The sequence below is a fragment of the Eschrichtius robustus genome, chromosome 8 (genome assembly GCF_028021215.1).
Source record: "Eschrichtius robustus isolate mEscRob2 chromosome 8, mEscRob2.pri, whole genome shotgun sequence".
In the NCBI taxonomy this organism is placed as follows: Eukaryota; Metazoa; Chordata; class Mammalia; order Artiodactyla; family Eschrichtiidae; genus Eschrichtius; species Eschrichtius robustus.
This window is the reverse complement of record NC_090831.1, coordinates 100740128-100762593: the sequence shown is the minus strand read 5'-3', so window position 1 is coordinate 100762593 and position 22466 is coordinate 100740128. Positions and strand designations below refer to the sequence as shown.

The 22466-nt window shown below is 39.0% G+C and overlaps 1 protein-coding gene across 3 annotated transcripts in view; it reads right to left on the bottom strand.

The window, feature by feature from the left end:
* The window catches only part of CPED1 (cadherin like and PC-esterase domain containing 1), a 296363-nt gene that overhangs the window by 36106 nt on the left and 237791 nt on the right, over positions 1–22466 (bottom strand). For 2 of the 3 annotated variants that reach the window (XM_068549367.1, XM_068549370.1), the window contains exons 16-17: positions 12720–12837; positions 3964–4100 (exon numbers count right to left, since the gene is read on the bottom strand). In XM_068549367.1, coding sequence (XP_068405468.1) covers positions 3964–4100; positions 12720–12837 — 255 coding nt within the window. Of the gene's footprint in view, positions 1–2813; positions 3137–3963; positions 4101–12719; positions 12838–22466 lie in introns of those variants that run through there. The other variant, XM_068549369.1, reaches the window with a different exon arrangement.

Genomic DNA, 22466 nt, shown 5'->3' with positions numbered 1-22466 from the left:
TAAAAAGTTCTAGGTAGGATGAAAACTCCATTGCCTCAATAATGAAATATAAGAGTTTCACGATCACTTTGTATGTTTATATCTTTCTCCAGGAGAATGAGAAATAGATGTATAGGGAAAACCTTCCGGTAACCAACTCCTATTCATAAGTGAAGCTTTCTTAAAATAAGTGCGATTTCATAGTTGTAATCGTGAATGTTTACACAATCATCTCTGTGCTGTGTGGTACATGAGGGTATAAACCTGTCTGCACATTACCAAGTCCTGTGATTCGGAATATAAAATGTCTTTCTCAGTTTTTCCCTTCTCTGCATTTCCACGGCCTCTGCCCAAGTCCTGATTTATACAACTTTTCAAAATATAGATTTTTGGATTTAAAAAGGTGCTCACACTTTGTAAACGTAAAGGTAATACACATACATGTATCCCCTGCTTTCCGAAAGTTCCATTATGCCACTTCGTTTTTCTGAAAGACCTACATTAAGACAGGCATTTTTCCTAAAAGTGAAAATCCTCTTCGGATTTCTTTTGGTTAGCAAAAATAGGTACTAATATAGGTCTTTCAGAAAAGCAAAGTGTTGTCAATTGAACTTTCCGAAAATCGGGGATACTCTTCACTTTCCTCCATTTCGATTTACGAAAGGCTTCATAGAAGCGCTCTACTTTTGGATAGCGGGGGAAACCTGTATTTAAAAAGACGTCTTCACACTTTGCCAACCATAATTTACTACCTGAATTGGCTTCACGGCCATATGACCTTGGCATTCACACAGGGTCTGTGTGTAAAAGGATCCTGTGCTTGCTTTATTGCTCTGCTTTTGCCTTCTCAAAATTCTTAATAATTATTGAACACAGGGTGCCGCACTTCCGTTTTGCCCTGGGCCTGGCAGAATATATGGCCAATCCTGTCGCCATCCCACTCCTCCCCTACTCCCCTCCACTTACGTAATCACTCTTTTTTTAAAAAAAATTAATTAATTAATTTTGGCTGTGTTGGGTCTTCATTGCTGCCCGCAGGCTTTCTCTAGTTGTGGCGAGCGAGGGCTACTCTTCATCGCGGTGCACGGGCTTCTCACTGTGATGGCTTCTCTTGTTGCAGAGCACGGGCTGTAGGCATGCGGGCTCAGTAGTTGTGGCTCGTGGGCTCTGGAGTGCAGGCTCAGCAGTTGTGGCGCACAGGCTTAGTTGCTCCGTGATGTGGCATGTGGGATCTTCCCGGACCAGGGATTGAATCCGTGTCCCCTGCATTGGCAGGCAGATTCTTAACCACTGTGCCACCGGGGAAGTCCAACTTATGTAATCATTCTTAAGGGCTTGTTACTTCCAGAAATATTCCGGGTGTGTAAGCATGTCTGCATTAGGTTTTGCATTGATGAGATTATTCTATACGTATTCTTGACTTTCGTGGCTTCCTCAGTGTGGCGTGATAGAATTTTTCCATTAAACAGTCTCTGCCCCACCCAGCACCATGCCCATTTCTTCCTGCCGTAAGCAGTCTCCATACTATTGCAGGATGGTTTTTCTAATTCTGGTTGTGCCGCTGCTCTGCTAAAAATGTACAATGCTTCCCTGCTGGGTATAAAGTAAATTGGCATCCTGGTAAACACAGCAGACTCTGTAGGACCACTGCCAGTATGCTGGCAAATTTGAGTTTCTGAGCTTGCAAGTCTGAAGGACGCTTCTGGACCCAAAGAATCACTAAGAGAAGCCCTCACTGCCTAGCAGCCAGCTGGTCGGTCTCTACGGGGATCACCTGGTCTGAACACAGGCCTTTATTTTCAGACTTTGTAACATCATCTCTCTCTAACGTGTAGGAAGAAGAGATCTTCCTTTTTTCTTATCATTACTTTGCAGAGTGGCTAATAATTGAAATGAACAAAGACAGTATTATGGACTTTGTGTTTGTGTCCTCCCGAAATTCACATGTTGAAACCCTAATTTCCCCTCTCCACACCCGCCCACCATGTGATGGTATTAGGAGGTGGAGCCTTAGAAGGTTATCAGGTCTAGATGAGGTCATGAGGGTGTTGGCCCCATAATGGGATTAGTGTCTTTATAAGAAGAGGAAGACATTAGAGGTCTCTCTGTCTCTGTCTCTCTACCTTATGAGGACACAGCAAAAAGGCAGCCAACAGAAGCCAGGAAGCAGCCTCTCACCAGAACCAAACTGTGCTGGCGCCCTGATCTTGGACTTCTCAGCCTCCAGAACTGTTGAGAAATAAATATCTATTTAAGTCACTCAGGCTATGGTATTTTAAGACTGACAGGCAAGGCATTTAGCTTTCTACAAAGTTGATTAATCTACAGCATGGGATTAGATCATATAGACTTATTCTTATTTTACAGATGAAGAAAATGAGCCTGAGAAACAATGTGTCCTGTCCAAAGCCATGGACTTTAGTGATGAACTTTAACATCTACTGACTTTCAGGTTAATAGATGGTGACATCTCGGAATCTTCCTGAGGTCAGAACGAGATTCTTAAAGAGTTTGGAGAAGTCTGACTTATGACAACGACTATTTTCATTGTTTCCAGTCCTACATTTCTAGGATATGGAGGTTGGGTTGTCCAAATTGGTGGTTCAAACTGCCTGAGTAGTGGCCACTTACATACATGTGTGATCACAGGTGAATTACTCAATCTCTCTGAAATTTAGTATTCTTAAGTAGAAAACGGATCTAAAAATATCTACCTTACAGACTCGTGAATAGGAATAAATAAAATTTTAACTTATTCATTTACTCAACGAATATTTATTAAGTGACTATTATGTTACAAACGCTGTGCCAAGCAAGGAGATTATGGTAGTGAATCAAACACATTGGCTGTCCTCCTAAAGCTCACAGTCTGATAGGATTTAAGGTGTGAAAAAGTCAGTACCACGGTTCTTTGCACAGAATCAATGCTCACTTAATAATACAGCAACAGAAGTTTCTGACATTTCTTTTCTTCCCTTCCCTTTTTTGAAACTAACTAATACTGCTGCTTTATCTTTAGACATCCTCTCAGTCACGAACTTTGGGGCATTTATATTAGAATCTCCATGAAGAAGAGGTTCATTCCCCTGCCTTGCTTCCCCGACCTTGCTTCGTCTTTAAACCATTTGCTGGTAGAAAATCTGAACATAGGCGTAATCTGAAAAATTGACATACATTTACTCCACTGTACTTTATGAATCATAGAGCTTCTTAAAAAAATCAGTTTTTGAAATCAGTCTTGCCCGTGCTTGAGAGCTTGCAAACAGTTTGCAAGGAAATGTCCATCTAATAAAAAGTACTTTGAAAGTCTGCAGAAGGATTACTTACTTCATGTTAACCAAGCATCTCAGTCTATGTGCCCAGTTCGCACGTCCGAGAGCTCTGCCAGAATCTACCTAGTCAGAGCACGCCTAGCAAGGAGACACTGCATGTCCAAGAGATCAGCTTAGAAGCCGCACTAAAGGAAAAGCAGCCTAGCGAGGTCCACGCGAGACCTGCCCGGGAACGTGAGAGAAGATCAGGAAGGTTAGTGTGTAAAAACCATGCTATGCACGGGGTATGCTGAAGCAGAAGTCTTACATGCAGGAACATTGCACCGCCTGTGCGAGCCACAGATGGCTGTTTTAACTGCAGTGCCTTGCGAGAGCTGCAGTTGACAAGGCCAGATGCTCTGAATCGCCAACTGTCAGTTGACACGGCCAGCTCTTACCCATGTGGGCTGAGAAAGCCAGCATGGAACTGGGTCAGCACAGGACATGATTTTAAGAGCCTCAATCTGTCAAGTAGACTTATTTGGAAATAACTGAGCATTGTGAGCAAAAATTGTTAAGGCTCTTCTATGATAATGCATTCATTCAGAAAGCCAAACTGCATTCAGTTAGCTGTCCTCTGCAGAGTGAGGGAGCAGAAATTGGTCTAGTAGGTACAGTTCTGGTGCTGTGGGTGGTGTAAATGAAAGGTCTCCCCCACTGATCCAGAGCCTACCTTCCTTCCTCCCAGGCACTGCTGGAGTTGAGGCTTAGTTAGGACACCATATTGACAGTTGTGAGGCTGCCAAGTGATTTCTCTCCAGTCACAGGTCCTGTTGTCTGAACAGCTAAGGCAAGGCACGATCCACTGGCCTGGAAGAGACAGCAAAACTTCTTTGGTTCAGTTTCTACGGGTGAAATTACAGTTTGCAAGTAAGTCTAGAATTCAGCGATGGCACAGCATTACAGAAATCACAGGGAGGAGACCACTCTTACATAAACCCAGTGGAGCAGTGCATGGCCTCCTGCCGACCAAACAGAATCTCAAGTAGTAATGTTCTGAAATAACACAGTTCATGCTGAAGTCAAGTATGAATTCTGTTCCGTAAAAACACATACTTAAAAAAAAATTAAAGTGACTGGGTACTACTCAGTTATTATTTATTTTCAAAGAGTACACGAGGCACTTAATAGGACCAAAGTATATAGGGAGCCACTGATACTGAGGTAGCTGGCCACAGATATTTCCTAGCCTAACACATGCTTAGGTTACCAATCCAATAATAGTTATATTCTCTGCTCTCCAGAGATTCAAGATACGATAAGACAATTACTTTAATATTCTGATAATTTATTGTTCTGAAGACTAGCGATTGCTCCTTAATTTGATTGGTGGCCTTTTTGCTGTGAATATCTTCACCTCTTTCTAGCTCTGTCACCTGAATTTTTTCATCTATTAGATGAGGTGTGTACTGTTCTCCTCACATGATTGGTATGAGGATTTAATGGGATAATGTATTTAAAGGACCCAGCACAGTTACCACATCATATTCACCTTTGTTAGCAGCTGATTTCAGGCACAAAGTAGGGCACAAGCTTTAGTAAATGTTTATAAGATAAATGAATATTCTCAAAAAGCTGCATTTAAGATCGTTCTTATTTTATTGATAAAGTAACATGCATTCAAAACACTGCAGCTTTTAGTGTGAGTGGACACATTAATAATTTATTAGAAAAATATCACGAAATGACTTTTGAGTTTTGTTTTTTCCTTGTTCATCTTTTCAGGAACGGAGAGTGAACCAGCATGTTAAACATGGAGCAGTTATTTGTGCCCTTTGTGGAGAATACCTTGATGTCTTCAACAATCATCTGCTCTACCCAAAAGGTCTTGCTTATGTTACTGCTTCATGTTTCTCTTCAAAATATTGAGGAGCTATGGGACTTCCCTGCTGGCACAGTGGTTAAGAATCCGCCTGCCAACGCAGGGGACACGGGTTCGAGCCCTGGTCCAGGAAGATCCCACATGTCGCGGAGCAACTAAGCCCGTGTGCCACAACTACTGACCCTGCACTCTAGAACTCACAAGCCACAACTACTGAGCCCACGTGCCACAACTACTGAAGCCTGAGCGCCTAGAACCCGTGCTCCGCAACAAGAGAAGCCACCGCAATGAGAAGCTCGCGCACCGCAACGAAGAGTAGCCCCCGCTCGCCACACGCAGCAACGAAGATCCAACGCAGCCAAATAAAGAAAGAAAGAAAAGAAAAACCTTTGTTTAAAAAAATATATTGAGGAGCTAAATATTCCCAGATAGGTTTTGAGTTAGAAAGGAAAGTTTTTAACAAGTTTATCCACTCTGGCTTTGATCTATGATTCTGCTAACAAAAGTATCTGGTGTGACACTAATTTTAGCAGGAAGAATTTCTACTTTCAGGGGATGAATAGGCTTCATTTTACATTTCATGACTCGGGGATGTCAGAATTGTGTATGTGAGGGTTTGTGTGTGTGGAAATAGTTACAAATAATAAAATAAGGAGAGAGATCTAGTTTATAGCTCTTACTGGTTGATCACAGAACAGCCATAAAAAGGAATGAAATTGGGTCATTCATAGAGACATGGATGGACCTAGAGTCTGTCATACCTAGTGAAGTAAGTCAGAAAGAGAAAAACAAATATCGTATATTAACGCATATATGTGGAATCTAGAAAAATGGTACAGATGAACCTATTTGCAGGGCAGGAATAGAGATGCAGACTTCTTAGAGAACGGACCTGTGGACATGGTGGGGGGAAGGGGTGGGTGGGATGAATTGGGAGATTGGGATGGACATAAATACACTACCATGTGTAAAACAGAGAGCTAGTGGGAACCTGCTGTATAGCACAGGGAGCTCAGCTCGGTGCTCTGTGGTGACCTAGATGGGTGGGATGGAGGGGGGGTAGGAGGTCCAAGAGGGAGGGGATATATGTATACGTATAGCGGATTCACTTCGTTGTACAGCAGAAACTAACACACCATTGTAAAGCAACTATACCCCAATTTAAAAAAAAAAAAGTATGGGTATATTAAGAGAGAGAAACTGGGAGAAACAGAAGGAAATAGAAAGGAAAGGAGACGAGAAGAGTATGACTTCCAAGGAAGAGAAGAATACACACAGCAGAACTGCTTTAGTGGAGGACTGTGCCAACGGGAGCTGAGCTACTGGACAGTCCAAAAGTAATGTGGACTTGTTTATTCCTCTTACCATACAATTTTTTCTTTGCTTTGATTTTTAAACTGAATGTGAATTCCAGAAAACTGCCTTATTCAATATCTACCCATTAAGTATACTATCTCCACAATTTCAGGTCCGGTGAATGACCTTCCATTTCTCTACATACATATCACTCTCCGTCTAGGAGGATTTTCATTCAATACAGTATTGAAGTATGTACCCTGTTAGGTATTAGGCACTCTTGTTGTTAAAATAAGGTAATAACTAAGAAAGAAATAGTTAACATTGTTATAGCACCTCTCAGATGTCAGGGATATTCTGAGCACTTTAATATATTAACTTATTTAAACTTAGAACCACCCTATTATCACCCCCATTGTGCTAATGACTTAACTGGGACTCAGAAAGGTTAAGTTACTTGTCCAATATCTTCCAGCTAGGAGGTGGTAGACCCAGGACTGGAGCTGAAGAGTCAGCTCCAGAGTCCATGATGTTGATTATAATGTGAAACCTCAAAAATTATAATCAGGTGAGAAGGGTACAATTTACACATGTAAAAAGCTTAATAATAGGTAATTCATAATTAAGGAAAAATATCAGTGTGGTACTCAAAGAGCCTGGGCTTTGGAGACACACACACCTGGGCTCTCCTTCCAGGTAGCTCTGTGGACCTCAACTCAGTACATTAAAGTCACCTGGAAAGGTTTTTAAAATCCTCATGTCCAGGTCGTACCCTAGACTGATTACCTCAGAACCACTGGATATGGAACTCAGGTATCAGTATTTTTTTTTAATGCTTTTCAAGTGATTCCAATATGCAGTCAAGGTTGAGAACCGCTGTTTACCTTGGACAAATTACTTAATCTTTTCATGATTACATTTACTTCTCTTTAAGAAAAATATGTAGAGCATCGGCCACGGTGCCTTTATACTAGAAATCGATGAATATATTTTACCGTCCCCACCCAACTTCACCCTAAGCAAGCCACTGCAGTTCACAATAAAGACAGCACCATGGGGGTCAGAGTTGTCTGGCAGGTTCCGTGGAGCAGATAAGATGTGAAGAGGGATTTGTGAATAGATAAGATTCGGAGAGGTGGAATGGATGATTTTAAGTGGAGACAGACCTGACAGGAGTGAGACTGAAGAAGTGACTGCTCTCCACGACAGACCGTATATATTGGAGAGAAAAAGAAGGTCTGCTCGGTGAAAGGTGTTTCCAAGTTTGTAGATGGAGAGAATAGCAGTAATACTTAAAGATTCAACACCGAACATTTGGGAGCAGTGCTGAGGTTTGAATGGCAAAATGAAGACTGTTCTCAAAAGTGTTTGTTTCTCCATCCAATTCTCTTTTATAATTCTTCTGCGGTTTTCATTCAGAATATATCTTGCTTTCTAATTCTAATTTTGCCCTGGCATACAGGGTTTGTAATCAATAATCTACATCTTTCACATCTTTGTTTGGCTCCTAATACTATTTGATTTAGACACGGCCTTTAAGTTTATCCTTCGTCGATGAATTCCTCAAGAAAACCTCCTTCTGAAAGAGTCTTTTTTTTTTCATAGAGATTCTGTGGGTTGTGGATACAGTTGGAAGGGGCCTGGGATCTCCTCTTTTCCATCCTCTTCTTTTACAGTGAGGATAACTGAGGCCCAAGATGTTAAATGACAGAAGTGGGATCATGCCAACAGGGCTGGACCAAAATCGAGGTCTCAGAGTCTCCAGTGTGCTGATCCTTTTATCACATTAGGTTAGGTCAGCACATAATCATCAGTTGAAAATGCAATATGGCTCAGCAGTCTCTCTGGTAGCACTTATAGAAGAAAACCACAAACAGGTTGTCACAATCAATGTATTTTTATTTTTAAAAGCTGGATTTATTCAGTGGGTTCATGTACTCAGAGACTAGGTTTTTAAAAAGATTCTTAATTTTCATAAGACGGTGGTATGTTGGGGACATAAATGTGTTTCTGCAAATGAGATATTATTTAATAATACTTTGAAGGGCTCAGTTTTCCTCAGATCCTTGAGTATCTAACAGCATGCGTATCCCCTCCCCAAATACTGTCTCCCCACCCAACTCCCAAACTCGTTGACAGCTAGTTTTGCACAAACCAAGATCTTTGGCCATTTGCTGCTAAGGCTGAAGAAACAAGTGACCAGTTGCATGCATAAAGATCCAAATATGTATTAGTTTGTGGGCATAAAATCACATGCACATAAAAAAAGATGCCTGATTGGGTCTCTGAAAACTTAGCTCCAATGGTTCATACTACTATATATTTATAGTCATAACTCTTTGCATTTTTGTATCGCTTAATAATGCCTTTTTTATTGTGAGTTAGCAATACTACTTGAAATAGACATCTGTATAACATCTGCAGGACTGGGCTTTCTTGACATTTTAAATGATTCCGGCTCAACAAAAATTGTCAAGAAGAAGGACATAAATTCTGTGTTATATATTTAAACAATGAATGAATCAAAGCTGTGATTTCTGAAATAAAGTATGACATATGTCTTAGGGAATAACATTCTGAGGAATGAAATTGCCTTTTGGGAGAAGTTATTTAATTTATCATTATAGCTTTATATTTAATGCAAGTTAGATTTCAGCCATTTAAGTGAATTGGATTGGGTGATACAATGGAGAAAAGAAGTTCGACTTTGTGATTTAGGGCCATGGGGAGATGTAAAATCATATAAATGACAGCACTAATTCCTGACTCTATAATGCTATAAAATAAGGCAGTTTTTACTTAAGAAGAAAAAATACATCTGTATTTTCAATATTAGAAATATTAAAGTGTAAGTTGTTATATTTCCTTCCAAAAAAAGATACGATAAAAGCTTTTGTTTACATATCATAAAATGCCATCTAAATTATTTTCTTTAAATGTAATTCTCATTCAATGATCATATAAATTTCTTCTTTCTGCAAATTAGAAGAATTCTTTTTTCTTTACTGAGCAAAAGATTTTATTCTTAGGTTGTGTCTTATAGTTAAATTATTTTCAAAAGGCTAGAATTCAACTTAGTAAAAAAAAGTCACTCAAAATTATATTAGCTAGTGTTATTGAAAAAACATTTTTCAAGGAGAAAAAATGGATTCAATTCTGCCACATAACTGTAATGTGCTGTGAAAATAAGATTTTGGAGCCATTCTATGGCCTTATAAGCTAAAGCAAGAGTCCTAAAATAAACGTCCTTCCAATGTCATCTAATGTGACAACTTCTTTCTATAGAAGGGAGTCCTACCATCAAGGAAGGAAATCATCTCTGACAGCAAAAAAAAAAAAAAAAAAAAAAGTGCATTCTTGCCAACTGCCGTCTCTGATCTCACTCATTTACCTTGAATCTTTAGGTCTCTAGGACCTCAAGGATGGAGCTGTTTTCTCTAGTTGATTGTGCCCTGCGGCTCATAGTCTTCTGTGAAAGAGAGGAGGGCTTGGATCTTGGTTTTAGTTCAGCAACTATTTTTAAATCATCTCTCAGACACTGAAAGATGAATAAGGTACAATCTTTGCTCTGGACACACTTGTAATCTACGTGCCGCCATCAGTACAAACTTATTGCTGATGCACCTTTGACGTATTAATACATCTACCCTGTACTACACGTACACATACTCCTATATGTATATATTACATATATACATAACCATCATAAAACATAAAAATAAGCATAATTAAATAAAAATAAATGTACATATATTTTCATCTTTACTGGCTTCTTCCCTGTGGATTGTTCTATGCCACTCACTCCCCTTGCATGGCTGCAGTATTCCACTTTGAAGACTACTGATTAGAGGAAGAGAGAGAAACATGTAAATTAGATACTTGAAATATAATGAGGTGAGTGCTATTTGTAGACATATGTCCAAGATATTCCGGGTGCACAGAAGAGAAGCAACTCTGGGGGTGGGGTAGTAAAGAAGGACTTCCTAGGGAGTAGGATATAGCATCAGGAGAAGTTAGATCAAGATGGGAAGAAGACTTTTAGGAGCAGGGAACAGTATGGACAAGAGCCTGGAGTCCTGCAGCTGATTATCAGCATGAAATGAGGTCAAGAGGCTAGGACGGGGCTTCCCGCGTGGTGCAGTGGTTAAGAATCCACCTGCCAATGCAGGGGACACGGGTTCGATCCTTGGTTCGGGAAGATCCCACATGCCGTGGAGCAACTAAGCCTGTGCACCACAACTACTGAGCCTGCACTATAGGGCCCCCATGCTGCAACTACTGAGCCCATGTGCTGCAAGTACTGAAGCCTGCACGCCTAGAGCATGTGCTCCGCAGCAAAGAGTAGCCCCTGATCGTTGCAACTAGAGAAAGCCCATGCGTAGCAACGAAGACCCAACGCAGAGCCAAAAAAAAAGAAGAAAAAGAGGCTAGGACGAGTTGGGAGAGATAGGAGAGGTCAGATTATTGTCAGGTTAAGGAATATGGACTTGACTGGGGTGTCAATATTGTGTTTTTTTTTAAAGAGGCCTAACTACTCAAGTTACCAGAAGGCCCCTGTGTTTTTTTGGTTTGGTTTTTTTTTTTTTTTTTTTTTTTAATTTTATTTATTTTTGGGCTGCACTGGATCTTCATTGCTGCACCCGGGCTTTCTAGTTGTGGCGAGCAGGGGCTACTCTTAGTTGCAGTGCGCGGGCTTCTCATTGCGGTGACTTCTCTTGTTGCAGAGCATGGGCTCTAGGCACACAGGCTTCAGGAGTTGCGGCACGTGGGCTCAGTAGTTGTGGCTTGCGGGCTTAGTTGCTCCACGGCATGTGGGATCTTCCTGGGCCAGGGATCGAACCCGTGTCCCCTGCATTGGCAGGCAGATTCTTAACCACTGTGCCACCAGGGAAGTCCCAAGGTCCCTGTTTTATGGCAGCCTCTCCTGTAAGGACCAGGCATGGCTTCAGAACAGGGCCTGGCATAAGTTACTGCAAGTTTAACAGACAGAAGAAGCTGCCACTTCTTGAGGAATCTCAGTAATGTATCTTCAACTTTTTGTTGAAGACTTTTGACTCAGTTCAGTAGGAGGAACAGAATTAAGTTGTTTTATGATTCTCATAAATTGTCATCTGATAAAAAATACCTAGACACATTGGTGTCTCCTTTGTATATAAGAGTATATATCTCATTTAGCCAAGAATCATAAATCATACCACCTGACACACCATAATGGGTAAATTCCTCCCTATGCACTGACTGTAATTTATTATTTAGGACACATGTTCAAGAAATGCCCACGTTTGTTAACCGTGCATGCCAAATTGCAATTTGTCCCACCCATTTGTGAAACTCATTTCCTGTTCAAGCTGTGGTGTGAAGTTCATGGCAAGGGTAGAAAAGCTCCTGAGTGTTTTCTCAGACTTTTTAGATGAAGGGAGACTTGGGGTCAGGAGGCCAGAGCAGTAACCAGGACTCGCAGAGAAGAAGCTCTTTGCTCCTCTTACTGCCTTGGAGGCATTTTTAGTTCCAGCTTTGGCTTAACCCCACTAGCCTCCACTGAAAGAATAGTGCTGGGGAAGGAAAGAAACAGGGGAAATAGACAGTGGCACCAAAGTGCCTCATTCCAGGTCTGCCCTAGGCGTAGGCAGGATTGAACACTGTAATTTGAATTTGACCTCATGATTTGCCTGCCTCTATGCATGCTCAATATATGGGAGACGCTAGTGACCATTCCCAACGATATTTTTTTTAACCAAAAGAAATGGTTTAAAACTGAACTTGTATCCTTTGCAGTTCTTTGGGTTCACAAGGTCAACTTATTTTGTACCTACTCCGTGGAAAGTATAGTGTTAAGTGAATTGGTAGAGTGTGAACAACTCAGACGCCCTGCCCTCATGCAGCTGACAGCCCAGGAAGACTGACATCAAACAATCAATTACACATTTAATCATTTAAATAATTGTGGAAATTGCCATGGAAGAAAAACACTGGGTGCTATGAAAATATGTAATAAGGAAAACAAGTCAGAGACTCAAGGAAGGCACTACGGTACAAGTGACTTTTTGGCTGAAATCTACAGGTGAATATGCATTAACTAGGCAAAGAGCAGAGGATGAAAAGAAAAGCATTTGATAAATCAAAATATTTCACATATTAAAACAATGCATTTACATTAATTATATGTGTTGTAGTTCATATTAATGAAAAAGTATCATATTACCTTGAGTTTTTTGTACAAGAATAGTTTAATAAGTAAACATCTACTACTTATCTATATTAAAGGATTTTTTTTTTTTAAAAGTAGAAATGATATCCAGTGTAATAGTCACCTTTTGTGTCGCCAGATGGACAGGTCTTTAGTCCCGGCTGTGAAATGGCTTCAATGTAGTCAGAGGAAATAGGCTGTAACCCGCAGGTTTCCTCTGGTTGAATCAGCAAACCACAATCCTGCATTAAAATGATAAAAATTAGCTGTATAGTAATTAACCTGACCTGTAGTAATAAAATCTACAAAACAAGACTTTCTGTGCCAAATAACTTTTGGATAAAAGGGAGCAATTCTTGTTTACCCTTCTCTTGATATTTATTCATCAATAGTTGTTTTTGCTATTAATAGCTACTTCCATTAGGGGATTCATATTAATAAATTCTAATGATAAGTTAATCTTTATTTTGGCATTGATACTCATGTTACTGCTCTGCCAATTTTTAAAGAAATAAATGCCAGTTTTACTTTAAAAATATACCTGTGTGTTGTTGACTCATTAAAAATATAACATCGTATAATAGAGGACAATATATCAAGGGGAAAAGACTCAATGTGAGAAAAGAAATGGGAAATATTTGGGGAGAATGTTAATTTAACAGATGAATTTCATTTCAACACACATTTATTAAGGATCTATGATATGCTAGAAATGGAATCAAATACATATATTTTATCTAAAACACCTTCACATATTTATAAAAGTAGGTAACAGCAATGAAATTCATTAGGGAGGCATATTCTGTACTAAGCAATGCCTTCCATAGTCTTCCATATGCATTGGAGAGCAGCAGTTCGTTGGCTTTGAAATATCTCCTCTGCTCTAGCAGGTCGTCCCGCTCTCATTTTCTCTTAGCTTATCCTACAAAGCTATTGGCATCTGTACCTGTCCTGTGTCCCTCTATCTCACCTCACCTGGTTCCACTGCCACTCTTTTCACCGGGTTCTCTCAGGCTACCACAATTAAGGCCAGGTAAAAATGCTAAAATCACTCTGAGGAATGCTTTCTTCCTAATTGTGCATGGAGAGCATCTTTTTGTGTTTTAGGTCTCTTGAAACGGTAGCACAGTTATGTGTTACTGTCTGTCGGCATCCTTTGTTTCCTTCATACTCTTCACCACTTGGTAATTGCATTGGTTATTTGTGCCTTTTCCACTAGACTGAATACTCCATGAGAATGGATAATTATTTTGCTCCCACATACACCCAGTCCCTAGCGTACAGTAGATAATGATAAATATTTGTTGAATGTGTAAAATGTTACAGTTAGTTGTCCCCCTTTTTATATTATAAATTCTCAGTAATGGAGAGAAACAATTGTTTTGACCTCTTGTTTGCTCTGTACCTCTGCCTCTAATGAGCAATTTCTGGTCACCTTCCCTCAGACTTTCAAACATCCTAACCACCAACTCAGATTCCTAGATCTCATACCAAAAGGTCCAGGATATTAAGGAAAAAAAGGAATGGAGGTAGTGTGCGACTTTTTGAAATCTTGACTTAGTATACATATTTTCATTTTTTAATTCATGACTGAAATTGAAGTTTAAGAAACTGATTAAAATTAGAATTGTGATTTGTATTAAAATGTTCATTATAATAAAGCAGTTAAAAATAACAAAGTTTGTAATGATGTGAGAAGATTTAGTCTGAATAAACATCTATGAATGATATATGTTAATGTATGCGTGATATCTATCCATTTGTTTTTGGTGGAGACTAGACCTTTTTTGCCAGAAAAATGGTATTACGTATCTATCAGATTGAAAAAAAAATGTTTTATATCAAATGTTAGGGAGGGTGGGGAGAAATAATTACCATTATATACTGCTGATAAGGAGTACAAATTAGTTCAGCTACTTTGGAAGGTAGTTTATAGTAAAATTAAAAATTCACAGACTCCATAGCCCCAAAGTTAGACTTTTCAGAGTCTACTCCAGAAAAACCCTCATGCAATGCATAAAGAACATTGTAAAGACAGATCTAAATGAACGAAGATGGAGAGATTTCCCAGGCATACAATTAAGAAAAAACTGAAGACCTTGTTTTGTTCCAGAACAATACATCCCACATGAAGCACATTGTGAACATGCGGCAAAGTCATCTAAATTCGGGTATTTCAGACTGAGGTGTTGCGTTCAATTTATTAACAATGCAAATAATGTTGAAACATTTCTAAAAGTCTGGATTTAGATAAACATTTGTCTAGAGATGATTGTTTGGGGTCTCTGTGACGTGTGTGTGTGTGTGTGTGTGTGTGTGTGTGTGTGTGTGTGATTGCGCCCTAATACTCATCTGGAGGGCATTAGAAAGAGTCTAGATCCCAGATGCCAAAGCCCCAGCGGGTCTCTTCGAAGCTGAACATGTCATTGGCTGTATCAATCAGTTAGAAAGATGTATTGTTAGGTGTGCTGATGGCTTATCCTGTAGGGAACCAAACTCAATCTCTGATGAGTGGGTGTGGGCTATTTCAGATATGTTAGCCACAGGCAGCCTTTCTGAGGAATGACATCTGAACTGAAGGATGTGAAGAATTGGGGGGATGAGAATTTCAAGAAGAAGGAGTTGAATGTCAAAGGTCACAAGGTGGGAAAAGGGTTTATCTGACATCATAGGCAAAAAAAAAGTTATTAAAAAAACTATGTTGAAAATCTATATTTTCATAATCAAATCATGACATTTTTTTCTTGAGATGCACCTCCAAGTTTATCTGCTACAAACTCCTACTCAGAGGAAGAATGATAATCCATGATGTGGTCCTGAGCAATTCTGGATACAGGCTTCAAATGGAAAGGTATTGATTTAATACCTAGAAACTGCAAAGTGCCTTGCTAGAATGCAGGTACCTAACCTCAAGCAACATAATCTAGTTCATCATCAGAAGTTTCTTCTTAATCCTGAACTGAACTCCATCTTATTTGTTCTAATTATCCTCTTTGGTGCAGTTTAGAACAAATTTATTGTAATAATATAGAAGCATGTTCTGACCTGGCTTCAAAGGTGCTGAAACAAATGACTGGCAATAGAGAATAATAATATTTTTAAATGTTCAATGTTTGCACTTACTGAATACCCAAGATCCCACACATGAGCCTATTATAATAGAGTAAACATAATGCAGAACACAGAAAAGCATAATGTAAGTGGGAGCCAGACCGGGTGACCGCTCTGGCTGCTTAGAATCTTGGCCTTGTCTTCGCGTTTGAATTGTTCCCTGGCGTGGTGCTATCTCTACCTCAGATGGAGGTTCCTAAGGGGTACCTGTTCTTCCACAGTCAGCAGGTCAGCCCTGTGATACCTGCACTCATGAATTTTAGTCCAGCTTTGCCATGAACTGGCTGTGTGCTATTGAGTAAGTCACTTGATCTAGTTTTCTCAATATAAAATGGTGAAGGGTAGAGAGAAGATACCACAGCAGATGATGTGAGGTGCCTACACAATATTCATTCTACCTTCTTCCTTTCCAGTAGAAAGACCTTCATTTTGTTGGAGGGAGCAATGTGTTTAGCATTAAAAAAATCAAACAAACAAAACTCTATTTCCCAGTCTCCTTGGTAGCTAAACATGGTCATATGACACAATTCCAGCCAAAGAAATATAAGTGGAAATTAGCTACGGATCTCTGGAAAAATTTTGTTTCCCTGATGCCATGTTTTCTTTGTCACTCTGTTTCCGATTTCTGCTAGGAATGTGGATGTGAGCATGAAGGAGGAGCAGCCATGTTGTAACCATGAGGAAACCATGAGCAGAAAGATAGAAAGTAGGACGCCCATGATGCTGTAAAGCTGCCGCAATGCTGACTTTGGGCTGCCCGCCTCTACACTTCTTGCATTGGAAGAAAAACAAACACCTACTTGGTCAAACCACTATGGAAATATAATATGCAGCCAAACTTCTCTCTTCCTCTAAGAGTTTGTGAAACCTATTGTCGGGCCACATGAAACTTTGAGAATCCCTTTAGATCTTAAAAGTGATAAACCCCACTAATAAAAAAATTAAACAATTTTTGAAAGGGAAAAACTCATTAGCATATCTCATTCTTTCTTCACTGGTGTGATTAGTAATTTAGTCATGTTCAGGCATATTCAAGAAAATGAATAATAGCTCTTCTGGTCTTACATGTCATCTCTTGGAGCCCCTGAGTCTAGATACATGGAAAAGGTAGTATTTAGCAGAGAAGCTTAAAATTTACCCCAGAAATCTCCACATTTAGAGTGTATCCCTTTGCTGGAGACTTCACAAATTCCTGAATGGACTGTCATAGCTTTCAACAGAGTGCAATGAGATAATTAATGGAATTTCTTGTTCAAACATGTGCAGAGTATATACGTTTAGTACATAATTTAAAAAATTTGCTTAACTTTCCATGAAATGCTGTAGTTACCAACAGAAGATATTAAGGTGCCCTTGGCTTCACCCTCTGCCCTACCCATGAATACATGACCACTGTTCTTGTTACCAATTCCTCTGGAAGCCCATTTAGTTTTTTACAGATGTATTTGGCCACAAATGAATTAGTAGTATTTTTCATTTTTAATGTGATTTTGCTATATTTTTAGAGCAATATCAAATTGGACTATTTGATCTAGTAGGTAACTTTAAACCTTACCTACTTTTTTGGTGCCAAAGAATCATTCTTTTAAGATCAAACAGTTCTCCCTTTCTTCCACTAAATAATGAAAAATGTCCACATTCTAAATTTAAAAATATACATTTACTCCTTGTGGCACCCAGATTTTCCAAAGGGACCCATTTCCTTCCCCTGGGCTGCTGCTATTTCTAATAAGTCAGTAGTGACTGCTCAAACTTGACAATATTGGCACGGTTGCCTCCCTGCAGAAAGGCAGAGTCCTCTTCCAGATCAAGAATGTTCCTTTTCCCATAAGAGACTAAGTTCTTAATGAGCTAATTTCACTATCTTGTTCCAAAAGGATGAATAATTTTCTGTCTTCACATTGCCTCTAAATTTAACAACTGCTTTCCTTGTATTGTAGTCAGCCAGCCATAAAATAGTAGCTATTGTGTGATTCACAGTATTAGACACAGAATGACCATTTACAGAATAATTATCTGAGGTATAGATTAGCGATAAATCATTACAGCATAATCCATCTGAAATCATCTTTTACACACCACAGTGATCCTAAAACTGAATGTTTTTCATGAAGAAAAGAATGCATATGCAGAAAACTATAAGACACTGATGAAAGAAATTAAAGATGATACAAACGGATGGAGAGATATACCATGTTCTTGGATTGGAAGAATCAACATTGTGAAAATGAATATACTACCCAAAGCAATCTACAGATTCAAGGCAATCCCTATCAAACTACCAATGGCATTTTTCACAGAACTAGAACAAAAAATTTTACAATTTGTATGGAAACACAAAAGACCCTGAATAAGCCAAAGCCATCTTGAGAAAGAAAAACGGAGCTGGAAGAATCAGGATCCCTCACTTCAGACTATACTACAAAGCTACAGTAATCAATACAGAATGGTACTGACACAAAAACAGAAATATAGATCAATGGAACAGGATAGAAAGCCCAGAGATAAACCCACGCACATATGGTCACCTTATTTTTTATAAAGGAGGCAAGCATATACAGTGGAGAAAAGACAGCCTCTTCAATAAGTGGTGCTGGGAAAACTGGACAGCTACATGTAAAAGAATGAAATTAGAACACTCCCTAACACCATACACAAAAATAAACTCAAAATGGATTAAAGACCTAAATGTAAGGCCAGGCACTATAAAACTCTTAGAGGAAAACATAGGCAGAACACTCTATGACATAAATCACAGCAAGATCTTTTTTGACCCACCTCCTAGAGAAATGGAGATAAAAGCAAAAATAAACAAATGGGACCTAACAAAACTTAAAAGCTTTTGCACAGCAAAGAAAACCATAAACAAGATGAAAAGACAACCCTCAGAATAGGAGAAAATATTTGCAAATGAATCAACTGACAAAGGATTAATCTCCAAAATATACAAGGAGCTCATGCAGCTCCATATCAAAAAAACAAACAATCCAATCCAAAAATAGGCAGAAGACCTAAATAGACATTTCTCCAAAGAAGATATACAGATTGCTAACGAACACATGAAAGGATGCTCAGCACCGCTAATCATTAGAGAAATGCAAATCAAAACCACAATGAGGTTTCACCTCACACCGGTCAGAATGGCCATCATCAAAAAATCTACAAACAATAAATGCTGGAGAGGGTGTGGAGAAAAGGAAACCCTCTTGCACTGTTGGTGGAATGTAAATTGATACAGCCACTATGGAGAACAGTATGGAGGTTCCTTAAAAAACTAAAAATAGAACTACCATATGACCCAGCAATCCCACTACTGGGCATGTACCCTGAGAAAACCATAATTCAAAAAGAGTCATGTCACACAATGTTCATTGCAGCTCTATTTACAATAGCCAGGACTTGGAAGCAACCTAAGTGCCCATCGACAGATGAATGGATAAAGAAGATGTGGCACATATATACAATGCAATATTACTCAGCCATAAAAAGAAATGAAATTGAGTTATTTGTAGTGAAGTGGATGGACCTAGAGTCTGTCATACAGAGTGAAGTAAGTCAGAAAGAGAAAAACAAATACCGTATGCTAACACATATGTATGGAATCTAAAAAAAAAAAAAAAAAAAGGGTTCTGATGAACCTTGGGGCAGGACAGGGATAAAGATGCAGATGTAGAGAATGGACTTGAGGACACAGGGAAGGGGAAGGGTAGGCTGGGACAAAGTGAGAGAGTAGCATTGACATATATACACTACCAAATGTAAAATAGATAGCTAGTGGGAAGCAGCTGCATAGCACAGGAAGATCAACTTGATGCTTTGTGACCACCTAGAAGGGTGTGATAGGGAGGGTGGGAGGCAGACACAAGAGGGAGGGGATATGGGGATGCATGTATACATATAGCTGATTCACTTTGTCACACAGCAGAAACTAACACAACATTGTAAAGCAATAATACTCCAATAAAGATGTTAAAAAAAAGAATGTAATGCATATAAATTCATATTCAAAGAGATTTATATGCTTTACAGAAGGCAATTTGGAAATATCTCACAAATATAATTATACTGCTAAGACTTAATCCTACAGACATACTTGGTAAAGTCTCCAAAAATTCATGTGCAAGGAAATTTACTAGAGCACTTCATGTAATAGAAAACTTGACACTACTTAAGTGTCCATCAACAGGGAACTGGTTAAGTAAGTTATACATTACACAATGGAACATTCTGAAATTCTTAGACGAGGAGAAGGCAGAGTAAAGATATATAGAGAGATATAAGGTATATTATTAAGAGCAATAAAGCAAGTTGCAGGACATTATATACACCTTGATCTTATTTAGTAAATAAAGTGCTAGAAATTATACATGCTTGACTGTGCATAGATAACTTCTGGAATGGTGCACAGGAAACGCTGAACAGTGGCTTTCTTGGAAAATTAAGGATGGTAGGCCAGAGATGGAGAAGCAAAAATGAACTTTTTCTGAAGATTTTTACCATTCGTATGAATCATACTTTTTTTAAAAAATACAAATTTAAGTAAAGAAAATAATATTTAAAATCATAAAGTAAAAGAATAGAAAATCAGAAAAGGACTGATAGTGCCTTTGAAATTATATTAGTTTCCTATGGCTGCTGTAACATAGTAGCACAAGCTAGGTGCTTTGAACAACAGAAATTTATTGTTTCACCGTTCTAGAGGCTGGAAGTCCAAATCAAGATATTGGCAGGTTTGGTTCCCTCTGAAGTCCATGAAGGGCTATGGGCCTGCAAAGTCATTTAATACTGTCCTGTGTTCACAGAGTTTACAGTTTATTAGAGGAAACATAACTACAAGGGAATTGAGTAAATATTCCAGGTAGAAGGAGGAGCATGAAACATTCTAGAACTGAGTGAAAACATGGCCAGTCAAGATCCAAGTGGGCAGTGTTTGGAGACCATGATAGGAAGTAAGTAGAGATCAGTCAAGTTATTTTGGAATCATGATTCTAATCCTTGGCTCATTCTAATGACACAAAATTTAGGATTGTGGCAATGAACTAAGCTTCTTTAATTTTTTTCTGTTTAAAGATTCTTATCAGATAAATCTCTAAAGTCTATTCCCTTTTATAAAACTTATAAAATTTTTTACTAAGCAGCTGCCCTTTTAAGGGACAGTACAACATTAAACATCTTTACTGAGGAGTAGGGGACATTTTGACTTTAGTTTGTTCTAATAAAATATTTGCAGTGAACAAAGTTTACCTATACAATTGCCTTATTTTGAATTTTAATGAAACTAAGTAGCTAGCCAAGTCATTCTGCACTTCGTGCAGAAGAGATCTCCAACAATATTGCTTTAAAAATTGATGTGTTTCAATGCTAGATGTTACCCTGTTTTAGTGAGAGTTTACAAATAAGTTTTCAATTTTAATTGTTTTTAAAAAACAATGGAGGGGCTTCCCTGGTGGCGCAGTGGTTGAGAATCTGCCTGCCAATGCAGCGGACGCGGGTTCGAGCCCTGGGCTGCGAAGATCCCACATGTCGCGGAGCAACTGGGCCCGTGAGCCACAACTACTGAGCCTGCGCGTCCGGAGCCTGTGCTCCGCAACAAGAGAGGCCGCGATAGTGAGAGGCCCGCGCACCGCGATGAAGAGTGGCCCCCGCTCGCCGCAACTAGAGAAAGCCCTCGCACAGAAACGAAGACCCAACACAGCCATAAATAAATAAATAAATTAAATGAATTTAAAAAAAAACACAAAACAATGGAACTTGGTGTTGGGGAGCAGAATTGTATATGCAGCTTGAGTTGCTATCTGTGTTTGGAGTTCATAGTCTTATTTAAAACACATTAGAATCCAAGTAGTGATGAACCACCATATAACACCATTGCGTGTGTTTGTTTCCTTAAAAAAATATCAGCTGAAATGTGGCTGTACTTTATACTACCTAAGAATTTTTAGTCCCTTATGAATTGAACTCAGTTACAAAGGAAATTGAAACAAATTATAAGCAGATGAATTAGTTCTAGTCAAATAAGTTTATTAATACGACATCAACATTTGGAATACTTCTTTATACTTCTCATGCATTGCAAATCCCTGAACTGACAATATGCAGTTTTCTCTTTTTTAATCTAGGTGGTCTCCAAATTAACTAGGATGGGGCCAGTGTGATCCTGCTTGCTGGAGTCTGTTCTGAAAGGCACCCTGTATTCTTAATTTAGAAATACATCTGAGTCTCCAGGCTTTGTAGAATTTGGACTGGAAAATCTAGTTACATGGGGCCTGTGAAATGACTAATGCTTCCCACTTCCGGTGAGCTAGAAACTCCAAGGAAAGCAGCCTTTGTTGTGGTCTTTCAACACTTTTGGTTTTGGTTCCAGATGGAATCCAGAAGGGTAGATGTGAATGCAAATGAAAAAAGGAATGAATTTATATGTCTGAATATTTGAAAACGTTCAGTTCTTTTTGATTTGTGAACAAAGAAGTATGGAATTGGAGCTGAATGTACAATGATGGACTCTCTCATACTTTGCAGAAGCTGGATCAGTTTGGGAAGTGACAGAACAATAACAATAACGATGACAAAAAGAAAAACTTATTTCATATTCCGAAGGAGCAAATCGATTATTGGTAGACTGAAGAAAAATAGTAGTGAGTGGAAATAGGCAGTAGGCTACAGAGATATTTTAGAAGATGCGTATTTATCAATAATGTGACACCAAACATAACAAATGTTTGCCACATATAAAACAGCAAGCGGGTCTTCCAAGGATATA